The 27,705-nt window shown below is 47.2% G+C and overlaps 1 protein-coding gene across 3 annotated transcripts; it reads right to left on the bottom strand.

The window, feature by feature from the left end:
• Positions 1 to 874: 874 nt before the first annotated feature.
• Positions 875 to 13,158, bottom strand: ap4e1 (adaptor related protein complex 4 subunit epsilon 1). Of its 3 annotated transcripts, XM_056598316.1 has the most exons (22): positions 12,591 to 13,158; positions 12,290 to 12,464; positions 11,829 to 11,900; positions 11,578 to 11,701; positions 11,386 to 11,459; positions 11,109 to 11,230; positions 10,764 to 10,923; positions 10,491 to 10,657; positions 10,320 to 10,393; positions 10,103 to 10,225; positions 9,858 to 9,967; positions 9,425 to 9,564; positions 8,425 to 8,537; positions 8,211 to 8,329; positions 7,192 to 7,494; positions 6,773 to 6,884; positions 6,441 to 6,579; positions 5,973 to 6,243; positions 5,287 to 5,895; positions 4,867 to 5,066; positions 3,163 to 3,323; positions 875 to 2,747 (listed from the first exon to the last, which is right to left on the bottom strand). In XM_056598316.1, exons 2-22 carry the CDS (start codon positions 12,422 to 12,424, stop codon positions 2,587 to 2,589), a joined length of 3,489 nt encoding a protein of 1,162 aa, XP_056454291.1. In that variant the 5' UTR covers positions 12,425 to 12,464; positions 12,591 to 13,158; the 3' UTR covers positions 875 to 2,586. The 3 variants fall into 3 exon arrangements, with proteins under 3 accessions (XP_056454291.1, XP_056454290.1, XP_056454292.1); XM_056598315.1 differs by having other exon boundaries at positions 12,290 to 13,158; XM_056598317.1 differs by having other exon boundaries at positions 5,973 to 6,240; positions 12,290 to 13,158.
• Between the last annotated feature and the right edge of the window lie 14,547 nt (positions 13,159 to 27,705).

Below are 27,705 nucleotides of genomic sequence, written 5' to 3'. Positions count from 1 at the left end.
TTAAACGTATCCTCTTTTCACAATTTAAGATGAATTCATCCATGGGTTACCCATTGACAAACATAAAAAAAGGTTTTGCTACCATAAACGGCTGTGGTTCCATTAGCAACTTCAGCACTGTAATCAATGTGTATGGCATTGAATTTTTCTTTCTAAAGCCAAATAATGGTATGATAAAGAGGTGAATCTGTTGGTTTGTCTTTCGTTGGATGTTAATGCAAGACAAGTAATGTGTTTCATCCTAATATTACTGACTCGGAAGACTATAATTGGACTGCATGAATAAAATACAGAATTTGTAATTCTAAGAAATGTTACGAACTTCTCGGATCATTTTCAGATTTCCAGGGGGCGTTATCAACAGCAGCAAACCAAAATTCTTCTTCGTGCAATTGCATAGACCGACAACTAATCAGAGCAACAAAATGTGGGACACACCAGCACCACACTTCATGATTGTTTATGGAAAAGCCTCAACGACTCTCATGAGGTGGTCCTCTGTACGGCCTTCATGTCTAAACCGCCCTAAATGGGATTCTGACAGAGTTGTTTGTCACAGTTAATGTTAAGCGCATTTCCCCCTATTGTGGTCTTAACCCCTCCAAATCAGGCTTAAAGTGCACTTATAAAGTGTCCATTGTCCAGTAACTTGGGAAAAAATGCGCTACGGGTTTCAAAACGAGTTAGAAACATCAAAATATGTATAAATGCCCCATAATAATCATAATGGAAAGGGATGTGAGGCATGTTTTGGCAGATGACGCAATTTTTTCTCCCTATTTTATTAAAGAGGGGGAAATCCAGGTTTCAAATGGTTCATCCATGGCTTTTGCGATTAGCACAGTTAAAGCCACAACAAACCCATGTGGACAGGTTTGTGGTCTCTGCGTTAAGCCCCTTGGGGCGCTGCCTTTCTCCGGTGACATCTACCAGAAACCTGGCGATATCCGATGTACTTTTTTGGAATATTATATAAAGATATATCATAGCATTGGTCTTATCGGAAACCAATCATCCTATTCTGAACAAATCGCTAAATATATATGGCAGCATACTTTATTTATTTGGATTTTCCTTAGTTTTATTGCCAACACAGAAGCCTAAAAAACAACAAAATCATGTCCGTTTAAAAAGCTCAATTTATTCATAAGTTATAATAGCCGTCAGGCACTAAAAGAACACTGATATTTCTGTACCACAGGCACAATCAAAAGCCACCTTAGTATCCCGTTTACACTTCAGATTGTATGTGTCATATTGTGCTTCACACCAAGACAAATCAAACAAAAACATTATCTCGTCATCTTAATAGTTCATGCCAAAATAAATCTCTGCAGACTGCAGTCATACAGCCATGGAATCAACTAGAATGAGAACCCTAGACAATGTTTTTGAAATTAATATAAAAAAAAGATTCTTTCTTTCTTTAAGAATATATAGTCCATAAATATGTTGGAGGGTGAGCATTAATATAAAAATATAATAATCAAAGACCACTAGGATTCAGCACTTAGTATGAATGAAATGTGTGACTGCATAGATAAAGTGGGACAGAGAATGAAGGACATCAAAAGAACGGGAGATGTCAATAACCAAAAATCCATGCATCCAATATCCATCCCCCCCCCCCCCGCCCGGTTTCAAGACATTTTTCAGCAGGATAAGTGCTTGAATCTGGGACAGCAGATTTTGATACTCCTGACAGACCTCCATATTGAGGCCTTGTAGGGAGTGGATACTCAGTAGTGTTAAGGCAAACCATAATAAAAGGCTGCTTGCCGAAGTCTGTATCATCCTCTACTGATAACCAGTAACCACACCACTAACAGTGTACTGAATTTTCCTTCTCTACCGATGGTCTAATTTGATTATTACTTAAACTTTGGTATCGTTGTGAGGAATCTTCTTTGAGAAATTTCCATCAAATGCCTTTGAGATTTGCTAAAATCGTATCAACTTATTCCCAATGTAGTAATGCAAATCCAACAGTGTTGAGAAAATATTGATGAGGCAATATTGATTGTAGGACGGAACGTGACATGGACAAAATGACAGGCTGTTTCACACATTATGTTTTCACTGCTGCAGCTCTTGATCCAATGAAATGAATCTTTAAAGACCTCTCAGAACGAACTCTTACTAAAAGTGCCAGTCAGACGTGTTATTCAAGAGTTTGCAGTGTTCTTCAACCAAACAAAGACAAACTATTCATCCCGCCAGTTTAAGTCTTCAAGTCCTGGCAGGCCAGCTCTATTAATTAAGACATGTCTGTGTTCAGTAAACTACCACCACCATGCGTGACTCATATCTGCGGGGGTACACTCAGTCAACTCCTCCCCTGAGCGTCTCCATGAGGAAGAGGCAAACAGAATGACGTAAACCTGGTTTGTTGTTCGTTGGTTTTTCAGGCAATAAGTTATATGTAGTGATGAGAGACTGTCCGTGCTCTGCCAGGCGCTCTCGGTCATTGATCAGCCAGGGCCCTCTGTCAGTGCCGGGCCAGGGGCCTGTCAGAGCTCAGCCAGGGGCCCTTAGTCAGTGCTCAGCCAGGGGCCCACTGCCAGGGCCCTCTGTCAGGGCCCTCTGTCAGTGCTGGGCCAGGGCCCTCTGACAGTGGTACAGCAGGCAGTCTGGAAGCTCAGGGAGAGAGGAGCGCAGCCACACAGCCAGGCAGCCGGCGTTGAGGCGGCAGTGCATCAGGCAGGGTGGGCCCTGCAGCAGCTGGCAGGCCACGATGCCCTCCGACGCTGGAACGAGAAGGAAATCCATTAGAGAGGCACGTGTATTAACTGAGGTCAGTCAGAATAACTCCTCATGATGGCCAATACAGATACAAGATCGCTATCAGAACAGTTCTTTTCTTAGGATGGTAAAAAAAAAGAAAAGATAAACATGATAGAATTATACTTAAAATTTATTTTTGCATTCTTATGCTTTTTATGATCGACAGGAAGGTAGGGGAGAGAGAGAGGAGGACATGCAGCAGAGGAACACTGGCAGGAATCGAACCGGTGTCGCTGCGATCAGGACTGAGCCTTTACCAGGTGAGCCACCGGGGCGCCTCCTTTTTTAAATCTTAACCCGGACCAACAGTCACGACATTTCATTGATGAAACGTATTCCCCGGGTGTGTTGAGGGTTGCAGAGTCTGTCGGTCCCCACCTATGATGTCCACGACGTTGAGCTGCAGTCGGTCCCTCAGGCGGTGCAGTGTGGCCCTCAGGGGGTCAGGCTCCTGGCTGAGCAGCGCCAGGTTCTGCTTGGTGTCGTTTGAGGAGGCCAGCCACAGCCGTCCGTACTCCTCCGTGGACACGCTCAGTGGCCTGCTCCACCCAGGGGACCACGAGGAACCGTTAAAGGGGGGATATTCTTTAATTCTCCTTTGCTTTAGACTGTTGACATATGTATTGCTTTACGTCTGCTAAGCTACAAAAATCTAAGTCTGAGCCAGGGGGAGTATTCGCGCCCTCCAAGAAGGCACCTCAATAAGTGTGTGAAACAGCTTGTTTGCGCTCAAACTTTACTTCTGTAACAGTGGTCCGTCAAGACTGCACAGTGGGCGGTGCTGAAGTGTAGGGGGGGGGGACAATTTGCCGATGCGTAAAGCATTCAAACAATAAGAGCAGACTGGGCTACTAGGGAGGGGGGACTTAAAGCGACATGATACAAAACAGAACGTTTTTTAACAACGCTCAGATTGTTTTTGCCGAAATGAACCGTTTGAGAATAATAAGGGGGATTTCTAACATACAGGCATGTAACCCTATTCAAGTAGTAGCCCTAAATGCCATTATTAACCCTAAAAAAGCATGATATTGGATCTTTAAGATGGATCCAAAATATAACCCTAATTCCAATTTAACTCATAAACTGTTTTTTTTGCAGGCCGGCGGCAGCTTCTCTGGGCCCAAGCTCATCTGAGATGGACTGACACAAAGTGGAAAAGTGTGCTGTGGTCTGACTAATCCAAATTTCAAATAGTTTTTGGAAATTAGGGTCATGTCCTCCGGTCAAAGAGGAAAAGGACCATGCGGATTGTTATCAGCGCAAAGTTCAAAAACCAGCATCTTTGATGGAATGGGGGTGTGTTAGTGCCCATGGCATGGGCAACTTGCACATTTAGATGTGAAGGCACCTTTAATTCTGAAAGGTACATACAGTTGTTCTTAAACTGTTGGGCTATTAACTCACACAGTTGTTCAAAAGTGTTGACCTCGCCCAATCCTTGCTTGCGAATGACTGATGCTTCTTTTATACCAAATCATGACATTGACCGTTTCCAATTAACCTGTTCACCTGTGGAATGTTCCAAACAGGTGTTTTTTGAGCATTCTTCAACTTTCCCAGTATTTTGTTGACACTGTCCCAACTTTTTTGGAACATGTTGCATCCATCAAATTCAAAACGAGTGAATATTCGCAATAAAAAAAACAAGGTTTATCAGTTTAAACATTAAATACCTTGTCTTCGTAGTATATTCATTTGAAAATAGGTTGAAAAAGATTTGCAAATCATTGTATTCTGTTTTTATTTATGTTTTACACAACATCCCAAATTCACTGGAATTGGGGTTTCACAAAACATACTCATACAAGCAGTGATTTGTCAGTGTCTGGGTTTGGCCCGATATCATTCTCTCTTAAGAGCCCAAGGAAAAGTTATTTTATTGACCATGTTCAGACTAATGACAGTAGAAGAAAAAATATTCTCTTGAGCTCATTGCATTTGATTGTTGCCTGTATTATCATGCAAGATACTTTTTCCAAATGTATTTACTAAATTCAGTTTAGGCAGATTTCCACCGCAGAAGTCAGTCAGCAGATGAACTGATAATGACCAGATAAACATAGAGCTTGGATACGTCACCTGATGAAGTCGGGGAGGGAGAGGCCGTAGGAGAAGGGCGTGCTCTGAGGCTCCCCGTCAGGCCGCTGGTAGGACGCCCGGCCGGCCAGCTCCATGTGGACCGAAGGCCTGGTGGGGACCAGGGAGTACTGGTACACCGCCACGCTGTGGCCCTCCACATGCTCCTCCTCCTCCTCAGGGCCACCACGCACACGTGACACCTGCACACCAACAACCAACACCCAATGACTGAACAGCCAGCTGGATGCTTCAGCATCCTACTGTTTGGTTAAGGTATGGTGCTACAGGACCATTATCTTAACATTTGTTTAATTAGTTTGTTTTCCATCCAATAATAGCATCTTTGTAATCTCCATCCGCAGGCCCTGGGCAGACACACGTTACAGAACAAGGTTAGAATACAACGTCCTCAAGAAGTACCTCAAGGTCACCGGAGGTCATCTGCAGTGCAAATCCCCGAGCGGCCGAGTCGGACGCGTTGGAGACGAAAACGACGAGCAGCGAGGAGTGGTCGGTGCGGACGCAGCAGGCGGAGAGCACCAGGCTGGCGTCGCGGCAGAGGGGTCTGAACTCTGAGCGGGGCAGCCCGCACAGCTCCTCGGGCAGATGGGGGCTCAAACACAGGGACTCGGGGTCATAGGGGTCGACCACCGCCACACTGTTCCCCTCGACGACCGTTTCACTTGTGTCGGTGTCCTCCGTGAGGTCCTCTTGTGCATCACATGGTCTGTTGTTGGCGGGAAGGTCATGAGGGAGGTGGGGGGCGGGGTCAACCGGAGATGTGGCGGAGTCAGCCAGAGAGGGGGCGGAGTCAGCCGGAGAGGGGGCGGAGTCAGCCGGAGAGGGGGTGGAGCCGGAGTCCAGTGGGCTGCTGCACAGCAAGTTATCCATGGCGCTCTGAGCGGAGAGAGGGGAGGGGGAGTGGGAGGAAGAGGCGGAGTCACCCGATGGCTCTCTGGCGCCCGAGGACGACCCTTGACCTTTGACCTTCTTCCTGAAGCCATGGCGTGTCGGCTCCGCTTTTCCCATCTGTTGAGATGAACGCGTTAGGGGACACCACGTCAGACCTGGCGGTTCAGAGCGGGAGGAGAGCGGTTCAATCTCACCAGACACGGCCCGGCGGCGCCCTGGGAGCCCAGACCCACGAAGAGACAGGAGGCCAGCTGCTGCTTCTCCCGCTCCGCCTGCAGGCTGGGCCCGGGGGCGGGGGCGGGCAGGGAGACCACGGGCGTCCGTGGGGCAGAGCCTCCTTCCTGGAGGACCGAGAGGGTGCAGGGGACCTCCGTCTTGGCCGCCTCCTCCGGCTTCAACGCTGCCTTTGCGAGGTATCCCTCCTTGCCCCACACCCGTGTCACGCCCTCCAGCCTCAGAGCGCTGCTGAGGAGACGGAGGGAAGGACAACGCGTCAGAGCCCAGCTCCATGTGGGTACACACAAGGGCATCATTCATTAACTACCAGTTACTACAGTCACTACAACATGTGTTTCAGTCAGAGGAATACATTTGACAGGGTGATTAAGAAATAACAATCGCGTTCTTAAGGAACGGTTATTACATTAAGGTCTATACCATACCCTCCTTTAGGTGAGAGCTCGGTGCTGTTTCCCGACAGGCCGGAGCTCATGGAGAGCACGGTGGGAGAGAGTCTCCCTGCTATACTGGAGGAGGACAGGCTGAGAGGCAGAGACAGGCCGTAGGGCTCCACGCTCAGAGCTGAGGAGGGAAAGCAACCACAGTATAATGGTTAAGAAAGTTAGGCTGTGTGGCTCTCAGCCAATAAGAGCTTGGTTCTATTGCCAATGTAGATACTTATCCCACAACACTTATCCCACAACATACGCAGTGTGTCACTCAGGATAAAGGCGGGCCTACAGAGTGGAGGAGGAGCGGTATCTCCCGGCAATACCTTTCTCCTGCGCCAGCTCCTCCTGCCTCTGATGGGGGGGTTTGTACGGCGCAGCCCCCGCAGCCAGGGCCTCAGAAACAAACCCGTCCAGAAAGGACAACGACGAATCCACCTGTCCAGAGTCCAGGAAGGACGTGTAGAAAGAAGAAAAACAAGGAGGAAGTGTCACCAAGTTTTGATTTAGATTATCTATAGTTTTATTAATTGTCTATAGTTGATCAGATTCTCTACAGATATTTGGACTTTTGAGGACTGAGGTTAGAATAAATTAAATAAATATAAAAATATATATATAATAAATAAAAGATATTATAAATGATGAACATCTAGATAAAACTGGATTGCATCATCTCATCAAGCACCACAGCAGCCCAACGGTCCACACATGACTTCAGTGGGTCTCTGAGGGGACCCCTCACCTCCAGGGACTCCAGGCCGTCGCTGCACGGCAGCACTCTGCGCAGCAGCTCGGCGTCTGAGGCCAGGTGCTGCAGCTCGTGGAGCTTCTGCCTCAGCGTGGTGTCCAGGGAGCCGCCGTGGCGCTCGGCCAGCTCCTGGGCCACCGACAGGCAGGCGGGGCCGGCGCTCAGCTTGGTCATGGCCGCCAGCACCCAGCTCTTGGTCTCACTGCTGCAGTGTCTCAGGTCCAACAGCGGGGCCAGGAGTCTCAGGACAGTGGCTGGCTCGAGGCCTTCCTTTACACTAGAGTATTCCCCCAGCACCTGGCCCACAGGGAGCGAGAACAAAATGGCTTAAGGCCACTGGGACCTATGGGAACGGTGAATCCATTGACAGGAATGAATAAATTATAATTGTAATTGTTTTATTTATTAATTCATTATCGAACAATTGCATTCAGTTCTTAAAGCTTAAAAAATGCATATATTTATGGCAACTTTTTATCATTAACACATTAACGCATTATCCTTTATTGACTGCCTGTCAAACAAATCAAGAAGAAAATATGGTAACTCTTGCAATTAGCATTCACCATTACTTTATATAAATAATTAACCTTGAAATATTGTGATGGGCTGCCTCATAGGCAATTAAAGCCCTCCAATGCAGCCCTGATGAGATGATACGCGTGTGCACCATATACCTTCATTCTCAATATATGTCGAGATGATGGACTGCATTTATGTAGCGCTTCTCCTAACTCAAAGCACTTTACAATATGGCCTAACATTCACCCATTCATAAAACACAATCACACACCGACGGCGGAGTCAACCATGGCGACAGCCAGCTTGTCGGGATCAGTTAGGGTGAGGCGTCTTGCTCAGGGACACCTCGACACTCAATTAGGAGGAGCAGGAGATCTAACTAGCAACCTTTCGGTGACCAGCCGACTCGCTCTACCTCCTGAGCCCCATGCTGCCCTTCGATGAGGATGATGATGATGTGGATGATGATGAAGGTGGGCAGTGTTGCTCACCCAGCTGATGACCTGGAGGAAGCGCTGAGGCAGCCGGGCGGGCTGCTCCTGGAGCAGGGACACGTAGGAGTCCACCGCCAGCAGCCGCAGCTGCTGGTCCTCCTCAGCGCTCTCAAACCCTTGGGCCAGACGCACAGAGAAGGAGAGCAGTGAGCAGGTGTTACAAACTAAGGCCAGCAGGTGGGAAGGAACCTCCCTTGAGAAGTGAACATACCCTCAGACAGCAGTCTCAGGAAGCTGTTGGGGATGTCCGGCTGCATCTGGTCTCCGACCAGCAGGAAGACTGTGTTCATGGTCCTGATGAACCAGGAGTTGTCCGGGGCATATGTAAATTAGTTTATAGGAAGATAAACACCTTTAGAAATGTTACGCTACTTCTTCAGTTAAATACCAGTTTTGTAAGCGCTCCTTACTGCTGCCTTGTTCAGCTTTTGGTTTGTTTGGGAAACTATGCTGAAAGTAAGGACTGTTTAAGTTTAACCGTGTCAACAAGCAGCTTGTTTCATCAAATTATGATTATATATGCAAGACATCCTGAGTAATCATCGAAATGCATGAATGATTGTCCCCAATAGATAAAACATTAAAGCTGAAACGGTAAGAAGCAGGTCAGAAGCTGTGTGACCAGCCGTGCTTCGGTGTGGAACATGGACTGCGCAAAAGTAGGGATAAAAAATTACCTTCGAAAATTGGACCGTTTATTCAATTACAATTACTTACTATTTCTTGCATTCCTAGTGGCCATGTGGGTATATTTACCAAGCTCAGCCTTGATTGTTGGAAACATTGGCAAGAACTATGATCAGGGACAGTATGAAACTGTTGATCGCTGGAATGTTTGGTTGATAGCGAGATTGCCGCCTCAATACAGATTTAAAGCATTAGAGACAGGACTCGTACCTAGCAACGTCACTCTTCTAAATTATGAATTGTACTAAATACAATTCATAATCCATGGAGAAACCTCATCACTTCACAGTTGGCTACTCAATGATTGCGTAGAAGTCATTTTTGAATACCTTCTGGCACCCCACAGGCCATTGTTTAAGTCTCTACGTGGTTTAAAGGGGGGGGGGGTACTCAACCTCACTGCTAGAATCCACCTAACCCTACATTGCACCTTGTACAACCTATTACATGTAAGGGAATCATTCCAAGTGTTCATTCATTCATTCATGCACCACAAAGAGCTTGAAATCATTTCTGAAGGATATTTCTCTGCCAGCTCCGTCACCTTTCCCCCGAGGTCTATGGTGACGTAGTCGTCCTTACTGTGACGGAGGAATTCCAGCAACTTTTCCACGATCACCTTAACATTCTGACCATTAGTGATCCGAAACAGCAGCTCCAGGGTCTGTCGTCAACCACAACAATACATTACATGACATTAGGTAAATCACTCTGTCTGCTAAAGTGACTATCATGCCAGTCTGAGAACAACCAAAGTATTCAATATAACTTTGAGTAACTGCTAATAAAATGGATCAGATGGATGAGGCGAGACGAAATTAATGAATTCAGGTATAAGTACTTATGTAAGATCTCAAACCATTTATGTTGTCTAAATTAAAAGATAACAAGTGCACAAGTCAGTTATCTGTCCACACTGGTCACACTTCCAACTAGAAACACTGTGCTTCCTCCCACCTCTCGCTTTATGATCAGGTCTGAGTGATCCAGGCACTCGATGATTGTCATCTGGTGCTGTAGAGCCAGGTTAGCGTCCTGCTGCACCACATAGGTGAGGGCTTTGAGTCCTTCAAGAGCAACGCAGGTTAACAGCATGAACAAGGTTCTATGTATTACTACAAATATATATGTACTACTATGAATATGCTCTTATCATATATAGATTAGATCTAAGAAGCAAGTCATTTCGATCCAAACCTTACCCAAGTATTTCAAGTTTATTTTTGGTGACAGAACAAAGTTGCCAATGCACTTTGCAGCTTTTTCCAACAGCTCAGCTTTCGGGTGAATTGTGTAAATAGTCTTCACACACTCAAACAATATTGCTGTAAAACATTTTTTTTACAAGGAAACGTGTGAGTACAAGGAACAGCTGAGTAAATACATAATAGTCATGAATGCATGATTGATTTAAGGTACCATAGGTGATGTTGTGGTTCATCTCTGCTCGTCGGAGAGACTCATCCAGGACCTCATACATCATCTCACTAGTACTGCAGAGACCCACAACAATCACATGTAAGTCCAACGTATTGCACTAACATCACATCATCCGCACTCATCAAATAGACGATGGAGTCCCTGGGTTACCTCCGATCGTTCTTCCCCAGTAAGGATAGGATTCTGAGGAGCTGGATCTGAAGCCAGGGAGCGGGTACGCTGTGGTAGTTGAAGTCAATGGGAAGTTTCCCACCCACCACCTGCTTCAAGATGGTCACAAAACTCACCACTAGATCCTTGTAGCTCTCCGGCTTCTCCTGCAAGGCAAGAATCAGCAGGATGGTAATACTGTCCTCTGATCATGAATCAAAGCAACATATTATACTTAATACTTAGACATGGCTGATTGGAGGAGGAGCCTACCGTGACCATCTCCAGGTAAATGTGTAGTGAGGCAGACATCACGCCTGGGTCCTTGTCACACAGAGCCTTACGGAACTTGCTGTGAATGTGTTGGACCTGGTTGGGCGCTATCAGGTAGAACTTGTAGAGGGCCAGGACGGCTTTCCTCCGGATAATCTCTCTGTTTAGAAGTTATGAGGGTTAAAACCTATTCTGTTACAATACATGAAAAACACGGAAGGACCAGAAAAACACATCCAGAAGAACAATGTAATAAAAAGAAATGTCTAACTTTATAATAAGTGAAGTAAAGTTTGATACTATATAGAAATTACAACACTAAAAGCTGTCCGTTTCAGTTCTTACTTTGGGTGATTGAGTTTCTCCTCTACCATGGGCAGGATTGCAGGGATCATATCTTTGGGAAATACTTGACCAACAACAGTGAGCGCCATGCACACTTCTATCAGATTTGTGCTCTGAAGATCCTGCAGAGACACCAACAGATCAGCATCTCAGTGTACAAACATCCACCTCATCCAAATGTGCAACCTCCCTGTCACTGTGAGGGGAGGGTTTGGAGATCTAGGTAGCACTACTGTTATCCAAACACACTTACTTTGATTATCAAGCAAACACTCACTTTTAATACAGTGTTGACCAGAAGGAGCAGGAGCTCATGGCTCTCATTCAGAAACAAGGATACAGCCAGGTAACCTAAAAAAAACATAAATATACAAAAATGTATATAGACACAAATAGTTCCATTATTCGAAATGTGTCTACTTAAGAATGTCTTGGTACATTGAGACGACGAAGAAACCAGATAACGTACCGACTCTCTTGTCCAGAGCCGTGCCCTGCTGGGCCAGTTTGATGGCATGGATGTAGCTGAAGGAGGCCTCGTAACCCAGCATCTCACAGTAGACCGCCCGCACCATCAGCTCCTTCATCTGCCTCTGAAGGAGTCCACAACACATCAGCAAAACACATCCCTCATAAGTAACCCATGCATTCATGTACTTTTTAACAAAATGGCAAGAATATATTCCACATATTAAAAACCAAAAAGGAAAGTACCAGTACCATGGTCGTGTTGGGAGAAGACACCTGCTCTTTGATGGAAACAAGTTCACGTTGAATAAGTTTCTCTTCATCCTTGAGGGGGGAATCAGAGAAAACAGTAAATAAACCTGGAGTGTGTTATTGTCCATGACTGAAAGGGGCTGTGTAAGGACTCTGGAATCTGTTTCCGTGTGTTATTGTGTGTGTTAATGTCCATGGCTGAGAAGGACAACCAGTGAGGACAGTGGACTCTGTTACAGCACAACCACAATTCAATTCAATTATATTTGTATAGCCCTAATCACCGGTACAGTCTCAAAGGGCTTAAAAGGCCATATACTTATGACCCAACACTGACCCCCAAGAGGGCCGGAATAAACACTATATTTATTAGCAAGGAGGACATCTTGAGGAGGAACGCAGAGCGGGGGGTTCCTCCTTCCACCACACTGTGTTTCGATGCCCTAATACAATAAACTCACATGTTTGGATGTTAACTCAGTGATCCCCCTGATCAGAGTTCCTAGTTTGGAGGTGGAGGACGGTCTCCCCGGCGAGGGGTCTGAGGACAGCAGGCTGGGCAGCGCCGTCAGTGTCCTCTCCACCACATCACTCATCCTGACGCCCCACACAGGACTGGATCCAGCTGATATCGATCTATATATATTTATAATAATATACCGTTCAATTCATCTCCAAGGAAGGCTCGTTTATTAGAAAGGGCAACATCTACACCTCCATGTTTCACGGTATCCCAAGTTGTGAAATATCATTTTGACATACCGGCCAATGTTTTGATTCGGCAGCGGCGGCGGCAGCTCAAAGATGATGTCACGTCCGCTTTCAATTGTAAAACTGTATTAAAGGGGTAGTTTGGAATTCTTGACGTAGGGCATGATTCCCAAGTTAGCCTGTTCCAATATCCATACTATCCGTACTAAGTAGCTTAGGTATAGTACCAGAGAATGTCTAATATGAGGAGAATGGGCACTCGCTGGTTAGTTCCGGTTTTCTGGACTGGTTGCAGTAATAATCTCTGTCCACGCGGGGCGCTTGCAGGCGAGTCTACTGCGTTCACACGCTGCACGGGATATAAAAAATATGAAAGGGAAAGCAGTACAGTAGTTTATAGGTCTCTGCGGCTTTCTAGATTCTGGATCGTCCAACCAAATCATCGGATTTCCAATATCTGTTCACCAGAATGACCAATCACACGTTCCACTGTCCATTTCTCTCCCTTATCTTTTCACCAGAATGACCAATCACACATTCCCCTGTCCATTTCTCTCCCTGCGCTAAGCCAATCACGGACAGGCTAGCGACGCTCCGAATGCGGAATGGTTTAAACTGTAAAACAACACACACGTTTTCGGCATTCCTGAAAACGATAGTTATGTTATTATAACTCTAGTTCTATGATTGTAGGCGTAGCCGTCTAGGCTTCGCCTTATGGGCTTGTCCCGTGCGCGCGCCTGCGCGCGCTGAAAATTCAAACTATGCACCTATCAGCGTGGGCACCGCCCACATTTCCCACGGTATCGTGTCTATATAACGCGGTGTATACCGTCGCTCATCCTCCACGCTTTTCTTTCAGCATTTGGAGGGTACAGCAGGTGGGAAACTAGACGGCTACGCCTACAATCATAGAACTAGAGTTATAATAACATAACTATCGTTCTATTTCATGTAGGCTACGCCGTCTAGGCTTCGCCTTATGGGCTAAGGTGAAGCTGCGAGCGGAGCCCGATCAATGTACTCCTGCTGGACCCCAGTCAAAACGACCTAAGTCACCAGAACACATTAAGACTCAAAAAGCCAAGGAAGTGTAAAACACAACAGCTTTATAAAAACTAATTCCTCCTAGATCAAGCAAGGCAATGATCAAGGGAGAAAAAAGTGAGTCTGTAAAGACTCCGGCTCTATTCCGTGCTTCATGGAACCCATGAAAAGGAAAAGAAAACCAGAGCAACACGGTTTCCATTAGGTCCGCTACTACCGGGGGCGGAGCTACGGAATTCGGCTCTCCAATAATGGGACTCTCTCGGCCGTTTCTTATTTGAAGAAAACGGCGGGAGTGCCTCACTGGTAAACAAAACCACCAGACAATTGGCGAGCCAATAGAAAACCCCCTAGCCTGTTTTTCATTTGAAAAAAGGTGGGAGAGTAAGAGACTGGTAATCAAGACCAACTCGCCAGCCGGCGAGAGGAAATCCAACCACGCCGCTTTAAAGAACATCTATATTCTTAAGCCGTAAAAGGGGTCCCGGACTCTAGCACAGAGTTGCCGAGTGAGCCCCTGGACATGTCTAACATGTAAAAACGGACAAAGGGGCCGGGGGAAGACCAAGACGCAGCCGCGCAGATGTCTTCCACCGAAACGCCCTTGAGTAGAGCCGTTGAAGCGGCCACGCTCCGCGTGGAGTGAGCTTAACGCCCAACGGTGGCGCCAAGCCCTGCCGAGAGTAGGCTAGGCAAACGCCCTCACATATCCAGCGAGAAAACCGCTGCTTAGAGAGAGCGCGGCCCCTGCTAGCGTCGCTATAACACACAAACAACTGTTGTGTGGAGCGGAACGCTGCCGAGCGATTCACGTACATAGCCAACGCCCGAACCGGGCACAGGAGATGCAACTCAGCCTCCGCCTCACTAGAATGAGGCGGGGGGTGAAAAGCCTTAAGCACAATATCCCTCGACCGAAAATAACTATTAATGTTCTTCGGGAGGAACGCAGGATTAGGTCTGAGCAACGCGAAGGAGCTGTCCTCGTTTAGCAACAAGCAACTCGGGCTGACAGACAGAGCGGTTAGCTCACCGGCCCGCTTGGCAGAAACCAAGGCCAACAAGAGCGCCGTCTTAAATGACAGGGCATCCAAAGGGGCCTGGGAGAGAGGCTCGAAAGGATCCCTGGACAATCCGCGCAACACGGTGGGGAGATCCCAGCGTGGTGTAAGCACGCGTGAAACAGGCCTAACCCGTCTAGCCCCACGCAAGAATCTCTTGACCAGTGGATGGCTGAAGATCGGTCCACCATCACAGCCTGCATGGCCAGCCGAAACGGCTGCCGCATAGACCTTGATAGTGGAGAAGGCCAAACCTTTTTCCAATAAGTTTTGCAGAAACGAAAGCACGCTTCCCACCTCGCATTGAGATGGGACAGCGTGGTTCGTCTCACACCAATTAGAGAAGGCGCACCACTTCGCCGCATAGAGGGAAGAAGTAGAAGGCGCACGAGCACTCTGAATAGTGTTGATAACCGTCTCAGGCAAACCTTTGCCCTGCAGGATCAACCTCTCAGGAGCCAAACCAACAGCCGTCCCGAGACATCGGGCGGGTGGTGCACCGTCCCGTGGGCCTGTGAAAGCGCATCCGGCCTGAATGGTACTGGCCAAGGCGCCGACCGCGAGAGCGCGGCCAGCTCTGGAAACCACAGAGCTGAACGGTTCTCCGGGGCCACTAATATCAGGGACAGTCTCTCCTGTCTGACCCGTTCCAGAAGAGGAAGGATCAGCTGGAGCGGGGGAAACGCATACAAGAGAGCCCGCGGCCAAGGTGTGTGTGCCAACGCATCTACCCCCAACGGGGGAAGATCCCGAGGGCTGAGGGAGAACCACCACCTGCAGTGCGTGTTCTCCCGGGACGCGAAGAGGTCCACCTGCGCTGTCCCGAACCTCTGCCAGATCAGTCTGACAATGTCGGGATGTAACCGCCACTCGTCTCGGCGGGGACCGCCTCGAGACATGAGGTCCGCCCCAAAGTTCTGGGCGCCCGCGATATGCAGGGCTCTCAGACTGCGGAGATACTGATGAGCCCAAAGCCAGAGCTCGACCGCCTTTCGGTGGAGAGCAGGGGAGCGGACTCCCCCCTGTCTGTTGATGTACGCCGCCGCCGACACGCTGTCTGTCCTGATCAGAACGTGGCGGCCGCGCACCAGGTGAAAGAAATGCAACAGCACTTTCCTCACAGCGTCGAGCTCCAACACATGTATGTGTGCTGTAGGGGGCGTGCGCCACTCGTCTCCGACCGAGTGAGAGAGGCACGTTCCTCCCCAACCCGTCAACGAGGCGTCCGTGAAGACCACTACGTAGGACGCCACCCTGCCCAGTGGAACACCCTTGAGAAGGGCGGAGGGTCCTTTCCAATATTCCAGGTCTGGCGACACCGAACGGGGGACGAGGAGCACCATGAGCTTGTGTCGCCTGGGGTCCAACCGTTGGCGAGCAAACCACCGCTGGAGTCTGCGCATAAAAAGCAGACCCAGGGGGACCACGGGGTGGGCAGCTGCCATCAGCCCCAACAGGCGCATGGTGGACAGTGCGGTCACGTTTCTGCGAACGTGAAAACGGGAGAGCGCCGACAGGATGGCGTCTCGCCGAGGAGGCGAAAGCATCGCAGTCATGGTGGCTGAGTCTAGGCAGAGCCCCAAGTAGGCTGTCTGCCGGCTGGGGAGCGGGGAGCTCTTCTCCCAGTTGATGGCAAAACCCAGGAAGGAGAGATGGTTTATCACCAACATGGTGTCCCTTCTCGCGGTCTCTTCTGAGTTGCTCAGAATAAGCAGATCGTCTAGGTAGAAGAGAATCCTCTTTCCCTGACGTCTGAGCGGTTCCAACGCCGTCTCCACACACTTCGAGAAGGTGCGCGGAGCCTGGGAATAGCCGAACGGCACACTGGTACTCGTACGCCATCCCCATAAAGGCAAAGCGGAGAAACTTCCTGTGCGCCTGCCGAACAGGGACGTGGAAGTAAGCATCCTTGAGAGCCAGGGATGTGAACCAATCGTCCTCTCTCACACACCGGAACAATGCTCGAATCTGTTGAGCACGCGAAGATCCAGAATAGGTCTCATTTCCCCTGACTTCTTGGAAACCAGGAAGTAGCGGGAATAAAAACCTAGGTGAGACTCGTGGGGGGGAACGACAGTGATGGCCCCCTTTACCAAGAGACGTGCCACCTCTGCTGCCAGAGCCGTGCTCGCAGCCGGGTCCCGTAGCGTGGTCTCCACCAACCCCATAAAGGGTGGGGGACAACGCTTGAACTGTATGGGATGGCCCCATCTCAACGTGGTGTCCAACCACGATGGCAGAACGCACCGCTCTTGCCAACACGCATAGCGGTTGGAGAGAGGGCGAGCCGACAGCTGAGGAAGACCGTCCAGGAATAACCCGTATTCCTCTGCCCCTACCGCCTTCACACTGCGTGTGAACCATGGGGGGCTCCCCACGAAAGGGAGGAGGCTCAGCGAGCGTAGGAGACGTACCACAACTAGCAGTTGTAAAAACAACGAGCTGTCTAGACGCCGCGCTCGTGCCCGCTGAACAGGGAGCGAGCCGTCCGGCCGCAGCACCTGTGCGCATGCGCTGTCCGCAGGCTGTAGCCAAAGCGCGCGGACCCATCTCCTCACCTATAATGTGGGGAACCAGGAGACCGGTACAAGCGGCCGTATCCACGGGCTCGTGCAACGAGTCTCTGATCCGTCCACGAGGCTCCAAGGGACGCCGCTTCTTAGAAGCAGGTGAACCAGAGGCCATGTGAACACGCCGTCCGACCGCCACCCTACAGCCACCGGGCTGAGAGGGGGAAAGAGGCAACATGGAGGAGCGCACCACAAGCGTAGGACGCAGGTGGCCTGGGGAATATCGCTCTTTAGGTACCATGTACTGCCGTTCGGCCGAACGGTCTTTACTCTTTTCTTTAATAGGGAAAGAAAAAGTAGGAGCAAGCGTCCGGAACTTCCCGCTCCGTGGCGCTGCTGCTCTCCCCGTGCGCGGCGGCTGCGGCTGCTGCACCGGGGCTGGAGTCGGAGGCGGCCCCATGGAACGCTGGGACCGGCCTAGACCCCGCTTCCTCTCAGCCTGCTGGCGGGAGGAGCCCGTGAGAATCGTCCCGAACCGGGAACGATTCTCACGGACTGACTGCTGGTGCGCGAGCACCTCGGAGAACCTGGGACCAAATAGGCCATCCGGCGCTAGTGGACCCTGGACGAGGCTGACCCGCTCTCGTTCCGGCACCGCAGTGTGGGAGAGCCATATGACCCTTTGAATCATGGTAGCCCACGCCATATGCCGGCCGGCCGAAACGGCTATCGGCTGGCATAACTGGAGGATGGCGCTGGAAAAGCGGGAAACCGCCAGCCATCTCGCGGCTTCCTCCGGGCCGTAGGCCTCCCTGTCAGCCGACAAGGAGACCATGGCAGAGGAGAGCAGGGCGATGTTGTTGACCGCCGCCGCGGATTGAGAGGCACAAACGAACACCCTGTCCGTTAGGCCGACAATCTGCTTCTGGAGGCGGTCGGGGGGCAGCGGCTTTTCGTTAAGGAGCCATCCGGCGCCCGGACAGAGACGCGCTGCCAGGGGAGGCTCCAGACGAGGGATCCCCCTCGCCTGAGTATCGGCCCACCCCTCCACGTTGGTGAAATCCGTGTAGGATCTTACCGGAGCCTTCAGGGTCGAAGGGTCCTCACCGGCAGCAATAAACAAGTGCTGCAAAGGCGGGAACAAGGGGCACTGGGTAACCCGCCGGGAAAAAGATGGGGTGCGAAAGCACTCGCCCTGCATATCGTCAGATACGGGGGCGAGAGGCGGGGCCGGCATGGGAATCCCTTTGATGGCCGCCGCCTCACCCATGATCTCCCGGAAGAGATCGGTCATCCAGCGCGGACCCTCGTGTTGTATGACGGTGGCGGTTGTAACCCGAGAGCGGGAAAAACCGGACGCCGAGTCGCCGTCCAGGGAGGCGTCGATGATGCCATCTTCGACGTCAGGTCCGAATAGGTCGATGGCGTCAGCCATTTCCACCGCAGGGGAAAAGAAGAGATGCCTGGAGAGGATCCCCTCTTCAGGCAGCTCCCGGCAGGCGACACAGGAGACGGGGGCCGCCATAGCAGCCGCGGCGTGGTCGGCGCCGAGGCACCAAAAGCACGCCAAGTGCCCGTCACCCGGTGCCAGGGAGGCGGGACAGGAGGCGCATAGGAGTCCTGAAAAGGACCTAGCTCTAGGAGCGCTCTCAGGTGGCCCTGAAAAGGGCCGTTTGTCCGCGGCCTCGCCCGAGCCGCTGCCACCGGCTTGGGAGATCCGTGTTGAAGTTCTCATCTTCTTAATAGTAGTTCTCAATTTCTCGCTGATAAGCACAAGTGCTGAAAGAAAAGGGAGGATGAGCGACGGTATACACCGCGTTATATAGACACGATACCGTGGGAAATGTGGGCGGTGCCCACGCTGATAGGTGCATAGTTTGAATTTTCAGCGCGCGCAGGCGCGCGCACGGGACAAGCCCATAAGGCGAAGCCTAGACGGCGTAGCCTACATGAAATAGAACGACTCTGTAAGGTAAGGGTTTGAATTACATTAAAACACATTTAACACATTTAACACATCCAATCGCGGAAATGATCCACCTTATAAATTCGGACAGGTCATGCTCTGGAAAAGGTAGCGGTATTAACGGTAGTAAGTACGCTCTTCTGAAAACTAGTCTGCAATGTAACTGTTTGCAATTTACATTACAACAAATGCTTTACATTTAAGAACCAATAAATCGCGGAAATGATCGACATTATAAATTCGTTCTACTGAATATAGGGTATTACTTTATCCAAAAGTCTGACCGTGCGGATTGTCCTACCTTGTCCGGACATGTCACTACTTTTCCTTGTCATTTCACTGACTTTGGTTAATTTACTAGCATGTTAGCATCGGTTTAACTTTACTAACTTGGGTCAACTTCTTGTTAACTTATTGCATGTCTGCCTCAGTAGGAACTAGTAGTACGATTACGGTGAACAACCATTTTAATTCACCTGTACGGTAAACAACCATTTTAAATTACATGGGGATATACTAGGGATTATTTTGTATGTATCATATGATTCATGAAGTGTCAAGGTAGGTAAAGGTAACGGTCCCATACCAAATATGATGAGTCCTAGTTTGTACACACAAACACACACACAGACACACACACAGACACACACACACACACACACACACACACACACAGACACATACAGACACATATATATATATATATATATATATATATATATATATATATATATATATATATATATATATATATATATATATATATATATATATGTATATATATGTATATATATATAGCATATGTCTTTGACAATGTATGGTAACTTGGCCATTCTTCCCCTTGTCTTCAGATGTCTACTAAGAAGCATCGAGCCATGGGGTCTGAGGAGTGGGTGAGCCGCCTGGCACTTTGCCCTCCAGTGCAGGGAACAGGCCATCTCCGAAACAGGCCAAGTGGCCCAACCTCTACCAGAAGGTAAACTTTGCCCCAACAGTAAACCAAAACTCCAAAGTGAACCGATTGTGTCCAAGTAAATCATTCATTTCAATTAATTACAGATTGAGTAGTGTCCCACGATGCTGCGTGGGCAAACCTCTATCTTAAGGGTAGCGCAGACATGTACCTGTGGCTTTCACCCCCAGCAGGTAATATTGAGAGCCTGGTGAAATAAATGCATTTTGTAGGCTTACAACTTGTGATGTGGACAAAATCCCATTAGTATTAATGCTTGTTTAATGGTTTTATTGTTTCTGTCTGTCAGTCTGTGAGAAGCCCTGCAGCTACCTCTGCCTCCACCTCTGCTGCGCCTGCACGGAGCCCTGGGAGGCCTGCATTGACGCTGGCGATGGTGAATATTTCCATCACGTTAAATACCATGTCATTCACCTGGGTAGCCATGATCAACTCATCTCAGATCTGTGTGTTTACATAACTTTCATGCGTATCACTGGTGTGTATAATGTTTTTATTTTTAAGACTATTTTATTAAGACTATTCTTGGTTGATTTTCAGTTTGAGAAATCGCGGTTCGGTGGGACTTTGTCTGCTGCAGCCAAGCCGAATGTCAATCTGACTAGGAGGCCTGTTGAGGTAATTGATGTACCTATAGCTGTGCCTGATGCCTTAGAACACAGCCATACAGCCAACACTATCCTTGTTTTGTAATTGTACTTCATCGGCTCAGTTTCCCCCTCTTCCCAGCGTCCCTCCAGCCCTGCCACTGTCCCGTCTGGGAGAAGCACTCCATCCGCTACCCCACCTCGAGTGACGCCCCCTTCCAGTCCCAGCTTCTACAGGCCTGTCTCCCCTTTCTCTCTGCCTCCATCCAGCCCTGTCATGTCGGCGGTGAGGACCAGCTCTTCCCCTCTGGTTAGTGCAACTGTAATAACCTCTACACAGGTCTTACATACTGTAGCGTGTAGCGGATAGATGATTTATGATCTTTTTCATTTTCTTTATGTAGGTTGTATCAGATATGAGTCCTGCTCCTCCAGGTCTCCTCCCTGCTCCTCCTGGTCCCCTCCCTGCTCCTCCTGGTCCCCTCCCTGCTCCTCCTCTTGCTGCTCCAGATCAGTTCTGGCTGCCGGTGGAAATGAGGAAGACCATTCCCCAGCAGGACCAGCGCTGGATTGCGTCCGAGCTGTGGAGGAACCAGCGGCTGCGCCCGGACGTCCAGCTCTGGTATGAGCCACCAGTTCCTGCCCTCATCTACAACAAGGTCCCGTCACCAGACCGCTTTTTTATGCACCCTGCCCCTCCTCCGAGTCCCTGACCAAGGAGCAGTGGTTGGCGGAGAGGAGGAACAAAGATCACCCGTGTTAAATCTATATGTTATATGTTAAAATAAACATGTTTATATATTAACAAATGTTTGAAGAATTATTTGCTGGTCATCTTATTCGAATCATTAGCCAGATCCACTCCACAAGAGGAAGCACCATACTAATATTGCAATATAATATGCACACAAAATGATTTATAGTTGAAATACTTGTAGGTTGAAGATGACGCTAAATTGAGCATACAGGTCACAATACAAATAATAACTAAACAAGTAGCTTGCTAAAGAGTGCACAGGTGTGCTGTGAATAGCTGTATGGCTACAACAATAGTGGAATAGAAAGTAACATAGTAATTAGAATATTCCCATTAAAATAAGTGCATATGTGTGTCAATGGAGGGCAAGGGTAATTATATTTGCGCAAGAGATCTTGAGTACATCCATGAATGAACCAAAAAAAATGTTTGTCACCGGTAGGACTTGAACCGCCGACCTTCTGTTCCAAGGCAGAAGAATTGCAAACAAAACTCCACATTCTCAGGTTTTTATTTGTTTTTTATGTAATGAAATGTTTTTTTGTAATTGATGTCCTAAATTTCTCTCATTCCCTTCCCTTTCCCCTTTTTCTCCCTTTTTCCTCTCTTTTTCCTTCCTTTTCTTCTCCCCCCTTTCCTTCCTTTTACCCCCCCCCTTAAAAGACTATTGTTCCCCAGCTTTGGCGCAATTGGTTAGCGCGGTCGACTGTTAATCAAAAGGTTGGTGGATCAAGCCCACCCAGGACGATCCAATTTTAACAGACCACCAGGCTAAGCATCAGCCCAAAACCGGAATGCAGTACACGTTCAAATGTAAGTGCAGTTATATATATAATATATAAGGCCCACTATGCAACTTCGGGAATTTCTTCGCTGTTTTCTTGGTTTTGGCACGCACATTTCTCTACACAGCGCCCCCTACAGCTTCGTAGTAGATATTTTACAACACTGTCGTAACAACTCGTTGACGACCCTTCCCCATGCACTTCTACGCGAGCCATGGCTGTTTCCCAAAGTGAAGGCTGCAGCCTTGCTAGGACGCGTCCTTGCTAGTCGCGTCCTATGGAGATGAGACTAGAGTGCTAGCTCGAGTGCTTCCTAGCGTTTGTAACGTCTGACTTTGGGAACGATTTGGTAGTGTGGAAGCGCTTCCGCTTCCGCTTTTTAATACTGCGTGTCCGCTTGTAACACATGTGCGCTTATGAATAAAACATGGCAGCAATCAAGCTGATCGATATTTATTTGACTTTTGTCTGTTATGAATGCGGTCATGTCTCCTTCGCATGGAGCCTCTTTGGGGAAGTCACAAAAGCTTTGTTGTGGTTGATCGAATTGTCTTTATTAAAAGGAAAATCCATTCAATTTTTATAAAACTAAGTGAAATTGTCTGAGAACTTAATTCATGCATCACATTTACAGTACGGTTGATTACTATTATGCAGGGGGAAAAAGACAAAGAAAGAGATGATAAACATGTATTTATTTGGATATATGATCTGATTCATTCATTCATATATGCCTACAATCTACCAGTGCTTTGAACACATAAGTATATCATATAAAATACAATTATATACGTTCATTAAAAATTACAAACATTGCAAATGATCGGTTGTGCATTAATTTTACAACATTGGATAGTGGCACTATCCCTTCCACCGGCAAACAAATGTTTGTGCGCCACCCTAAGGCGCACAAAAGCCTCCGTTTGCTGGGCTGACCCTAAAAAAACGTAAAACATAAATAGGTATACATAAATAATGTAATCTTGTGAGCGAGTAAATTGACATTGGTGACAGTGGTGTTTAACACCAGCTACGTCCATGCAAAATATAGCAACGTATCATTAAGTTGCAAAAACGTTTGAAAAGTGGCACAGGCCTTTAGGCTTGATTATTTGCATTAACATGATGAATCTATAAAAAGCAATACTAGGGCTGTGCAATTAATCGAATTTCGATCGCGATATCGATTTTGGGGTCAAACGATCTCCAAACTCGTATAATCGAGTTGAAACGATTAATTTGACATTTTCCGTTTTACAGTAGGCCTAGAGAGTTTATGAAAGTTTATGAAAGAGACGCGCATGCGAAAGCATTCAACGCGGCGAGAGGGAGTACAATCAGAGCCCGTCTACGAAGAGCCTGGGCACTCCCTATACGCCCCATTGTACCGATTTTGGTTGTAGTTCCATGAGACATCCACTGGGGGTGATCGCGGGCGAGTCCAGATTGAATGGGAGTCTATGGGGCTAAACGGCTAATTATGCCTCTTTCACCTGCTTGTCGTTGAAATATCGCAAATTTTATTGCAGATTCCGCAAGTTCAATATAGATTATGGTTCAAAAGTCAAATGAGTGAGTACTTATGTCCTTTCGATTTCTTACAGTTTGGGCCGTTGTTGGCCATACACGCTAGCATTCTGCTAATGAACGCTGATTGGTCAGGGACGGACTTGCGACTGATTACGACCAGAGACCCCTCTTGACGGCATCTGAAGCTGAAGAGCATTCAGAAACGTGTTAACTCAATTTTTGCGTACTGTATTTATATTTTCCTGCAGGCCCTTTTAATTTTTAGATAACCTCTCTCAATTTCTCTCTCGTTCTCGTACCTCTAATAAGAACCTCATTGTGGAAAAGGATTGTTTTTTGTATTTTGCGTTGGACAAGTAAACCCTTTAAAAACATCACGTCGTGGTCCGGTGGATTATTATCGTGGATAGTGGATGAGGTATGCGAAGAAGGGAAAACGGAGCGTCAAGCTGAAGCTTCACATTAGAAACATTGTTGGCCGTACATTAGTCAAAAAAGGTATGGTGAAAGTACATGGGCATAAATGGAATTTCTTCAATTTCTTGTGTTCAATGTTCAATGTGTTATATACATGGTAGGTACGGTATGACCACCTTAAATAATACAGTCAATATCCCGCTCAATATCATTTAATCTGTCATTGTCTATTTTTCGAAAATAAAGATAGTTTAAAAAAGAAATGCCTCGTAAATGTGCAATGATAAACTGCACTTGCAGTGGAAACGGATTGTCCGTCTTTTCGTTTCCCAAGGACAGAAAAAGGTAACGTTCTTGCTTGCTCCTGTATGAATGGTCCTAGGCTACCTGAGGCTTCACCTGGTAAGGAAAGTGGCGCTGGAGCCCGGGTATTATCGCACATGGCTTATTCAAGTTGCGCGCTAGACATTCTCTAAAGTGTCGAGACTCAAGCACTTAACTTACCTTAACCGATTGTTCCATACAAATGGTTAGTTAGCGATTTAACAACTTCAACATCTGCTATTACAGTCGTTATTTTTTTGTAGGACTTGGGCTAATGACCTTGCACAGAGGGAAAACCATCTACACCACTTGTCATTGATTTCTATGCATTCACTGATCTTTACAGATGGGTTTGTTTTAAGCCATTGAATATAATTGCTCTGCCATGCAACACATTATAAGCTACATATGTTTGTTAAATGAGAAATATGGTCTGGGTCACATTGAAACAGTAACAGTTGTATAACAGTAATTATACAAACATTATACCAACATTGCAACAGGCAAGTTTATTCAAACATCACACTAACAAGAACACAATAAGAACAGTAACTAATAAAAAAAAAGAAATGATTTAAAGGCACCCAGTGCAACTTTATGTAAACATTCAATGAAAAATAAACATTCAATTCTAGTCTTTTTTACACGTAGTAAGTTTCAATAACTCCATACCATTACATATCGACATTCAAGGAGCAAAGATGAGACGTCGCTGTGTGGTGAGAACTGATAGAAAATCGTAAACAACAATCGCCGGTGGGGAGAAGCCATTTTTCCAATGACTGGAAGCCTGCTTTATTTATTGTAGGTTACAAAAAATAAAGAAAATGGCGGCATTGTTGTTGTTATCGATTTTCTATCAGTTCTCAGGCGGCTGCATGCTTCAGCGTTGGTGTTACGTTGTTGCGCAAAGTTTACTCAAAGCAATTCATGCTCCCTTTTAGGTTGCGCGTGCCAAGCAATTTACCGCCAGAACAGTAGGTGGAGTAATATGTGGAGTAAAGTTTTTCGTTGAAGACGACCTCGAGAATGACGTCTTTGTCTGTGGGAGTCGTTGGTTTGTATATGTGCCAAAGTTTGATGATCTCCTTTCGCGAGTCATCCGATATCTTCCCGACTCTCACCAAAACCGGCCCTTGTCAGGGAGCAGCTGGCAGATTATGTTTTGTCAGATGCTGACGTGTTTCCCCACCGGTACAATGTGCTACGATTGGGTATGCGCACTGACCAATAAATATATATACATTGGTCACTTGGAAGCATGACTTTTGATTCATTAGTTATCATGTTACACAAGTTACCTAATTTGGTTTACGTCAAACTCATTAATTCATATCCATATAACAGTTTATACAACAGCTACTGCCTTGACAGATGAATGAATTATTTAAGTGTAGGACTATAGCCAAAGGCTTTAAGCTATAGCGCATAATGTCCACATAAATTATATGGTAGGCAGCATTATTAGAGAAAAGGGGTTTATTTATCAAATACAGAAAATAGTCCCACCATACACGCACTTTTTTCATTCACTACACACTCACGCTTTCAAATTTCATTCACTGAAAGAGGCTACTGAACTTATGTTTCACACAGAACATGAACACTTATGTTTCACATAGAACGTGAACACAAAACATTACGTAATTAATTCAAATAGGCTAACACTAAAACAAATAAGGCCAGTAGGCCTAATAGAACGAATATCGGGTGACAAGTTCATTAAAATGGCTCACAATCCCGCATCAGCTGTTCGATGTCGCGCATCAAAATAGCACTTTGCCCCTGTGGAAGGGTTCGCATAATTATGTGCCAGATCGTGTGGTAGGTGGCGGTATGAAAACAGGAAATGTTATACTCCAGACAGGAAGTAGTAACCAGACGAGCAGACCAATCACAGCCTTGCAGGCTGCGCGGCTCGCGTAAAAGCTTACGTAAAAAATTACGCAAGTCTAGAAAAATCGCCCGACGCACGCAAGACGTGAGAAGTCGCGCAAGGGGTGCGCAAGGGCGCGCAAGGGCCTCTTGCGCTTGCGCTTACGCTTACGTAACTGAGCATAAATCAGCCTTTTAATTGGGCAGACTTTAAAGCCTCTTGCTGAGCATGCTGCTCTCTGGCTCTGCTTGCTGCTCCGGCCTGTTGTTACACAGGGCTGGCTGCAGCTTTTTTCTCCTTTACTGGTTTTTGACTTGTATAACAGTGTGGTCTTCTCTGTCAGTTGTACCTGTGTGGCCACATGCTGCTCTGGGTGTAGTAGTACCAGATAGGTTAAATGTAGAGAAAGAATTTCCACAACGGCTTAATAAAGTACACTATTATTGTATTTTTTCTATTACATTTTATATATTCTATATATATATATAGTTTTTTCTATCTGTCTCATTCCAACTGATGAAGTGAATTATACCTCGTTTTATAGGCTACTACCACGTACAGGCTAAAACCTGCAACTGCATGTTAATACTTCAGACAGACTTATTTACTTCTAATGGAATTTTAACTCTAACTTCTGAACTCTTTTATTGTTTTTATTGTACTCAGAAGACGAATAAGCTGACTCATGTAATGCTGTAATAAATAAATGTAATAAACGATACGCTATAAATAAAAGTATTTTTTAATTATGTTATCATAGTTGCCACGGCACTTACCATACACAATGTTCGGTCAAGTAGCTTAGATAGTGTATAGTCAAAGTGTATGTACTTGTAGTGTTCACCACCTCCACATTAACCACCTAATTTGAAACATCTTAACATCTTTCGACTTTAAGAACGACACAACAGAAAAGATTCGCGAAAGAAGAGCTCTGGGCCCTGTACCACGAAGCTCGCTTAGAGGGTTAGCGAGGTATGTTGAGCTCCAAGCCTGGGTTAGTTGTACCACGAAAGTCGATCTCTTTTAGCGTCGCTGTATCACCATGGTGACTTATGCTCGCAACCAAACCTGGTCGGGAGCAGTTTTTCGGCTTAGTCTAGCCGGAGATCGGCTACTTAAATCGGCGTGCGCAGCTTCCTAGCCCCTCCTCTGACAATGGCGTCACCATTTGTGGGTGTTCCCGTGGACCCCGGCGCACTTCTCCGGAGACAAGGGTTTTACGGGACAGAACCGATCCCTTGGCATTGTCTGACGATATTCAGATTTCAGACTTTATTGTCATTGTGCAAACAACGAAATTGGGGTTCTTCATGAGAGATACAGATTCTCA

This window comes from Gadus chalcogrammus, chromosome 9 (assembly GCF_026213295.1).
Source record: "Gadus chalcogrammus isolate NIFS_2021 chromosome 9, NIFS_Gcha_1.0, whole genome shotgun sequence".
NCBI classification, from domain to species: domain Eukaryota; kingdom Metazoa; phylum Chordata; class Actinopteri; order Gadiformes; family Gadidae; genus Gadus; species Gadus chalcogrammus.
This window is presented reverse-complemented; position numbering and strand designations above follow the sequence as displayed.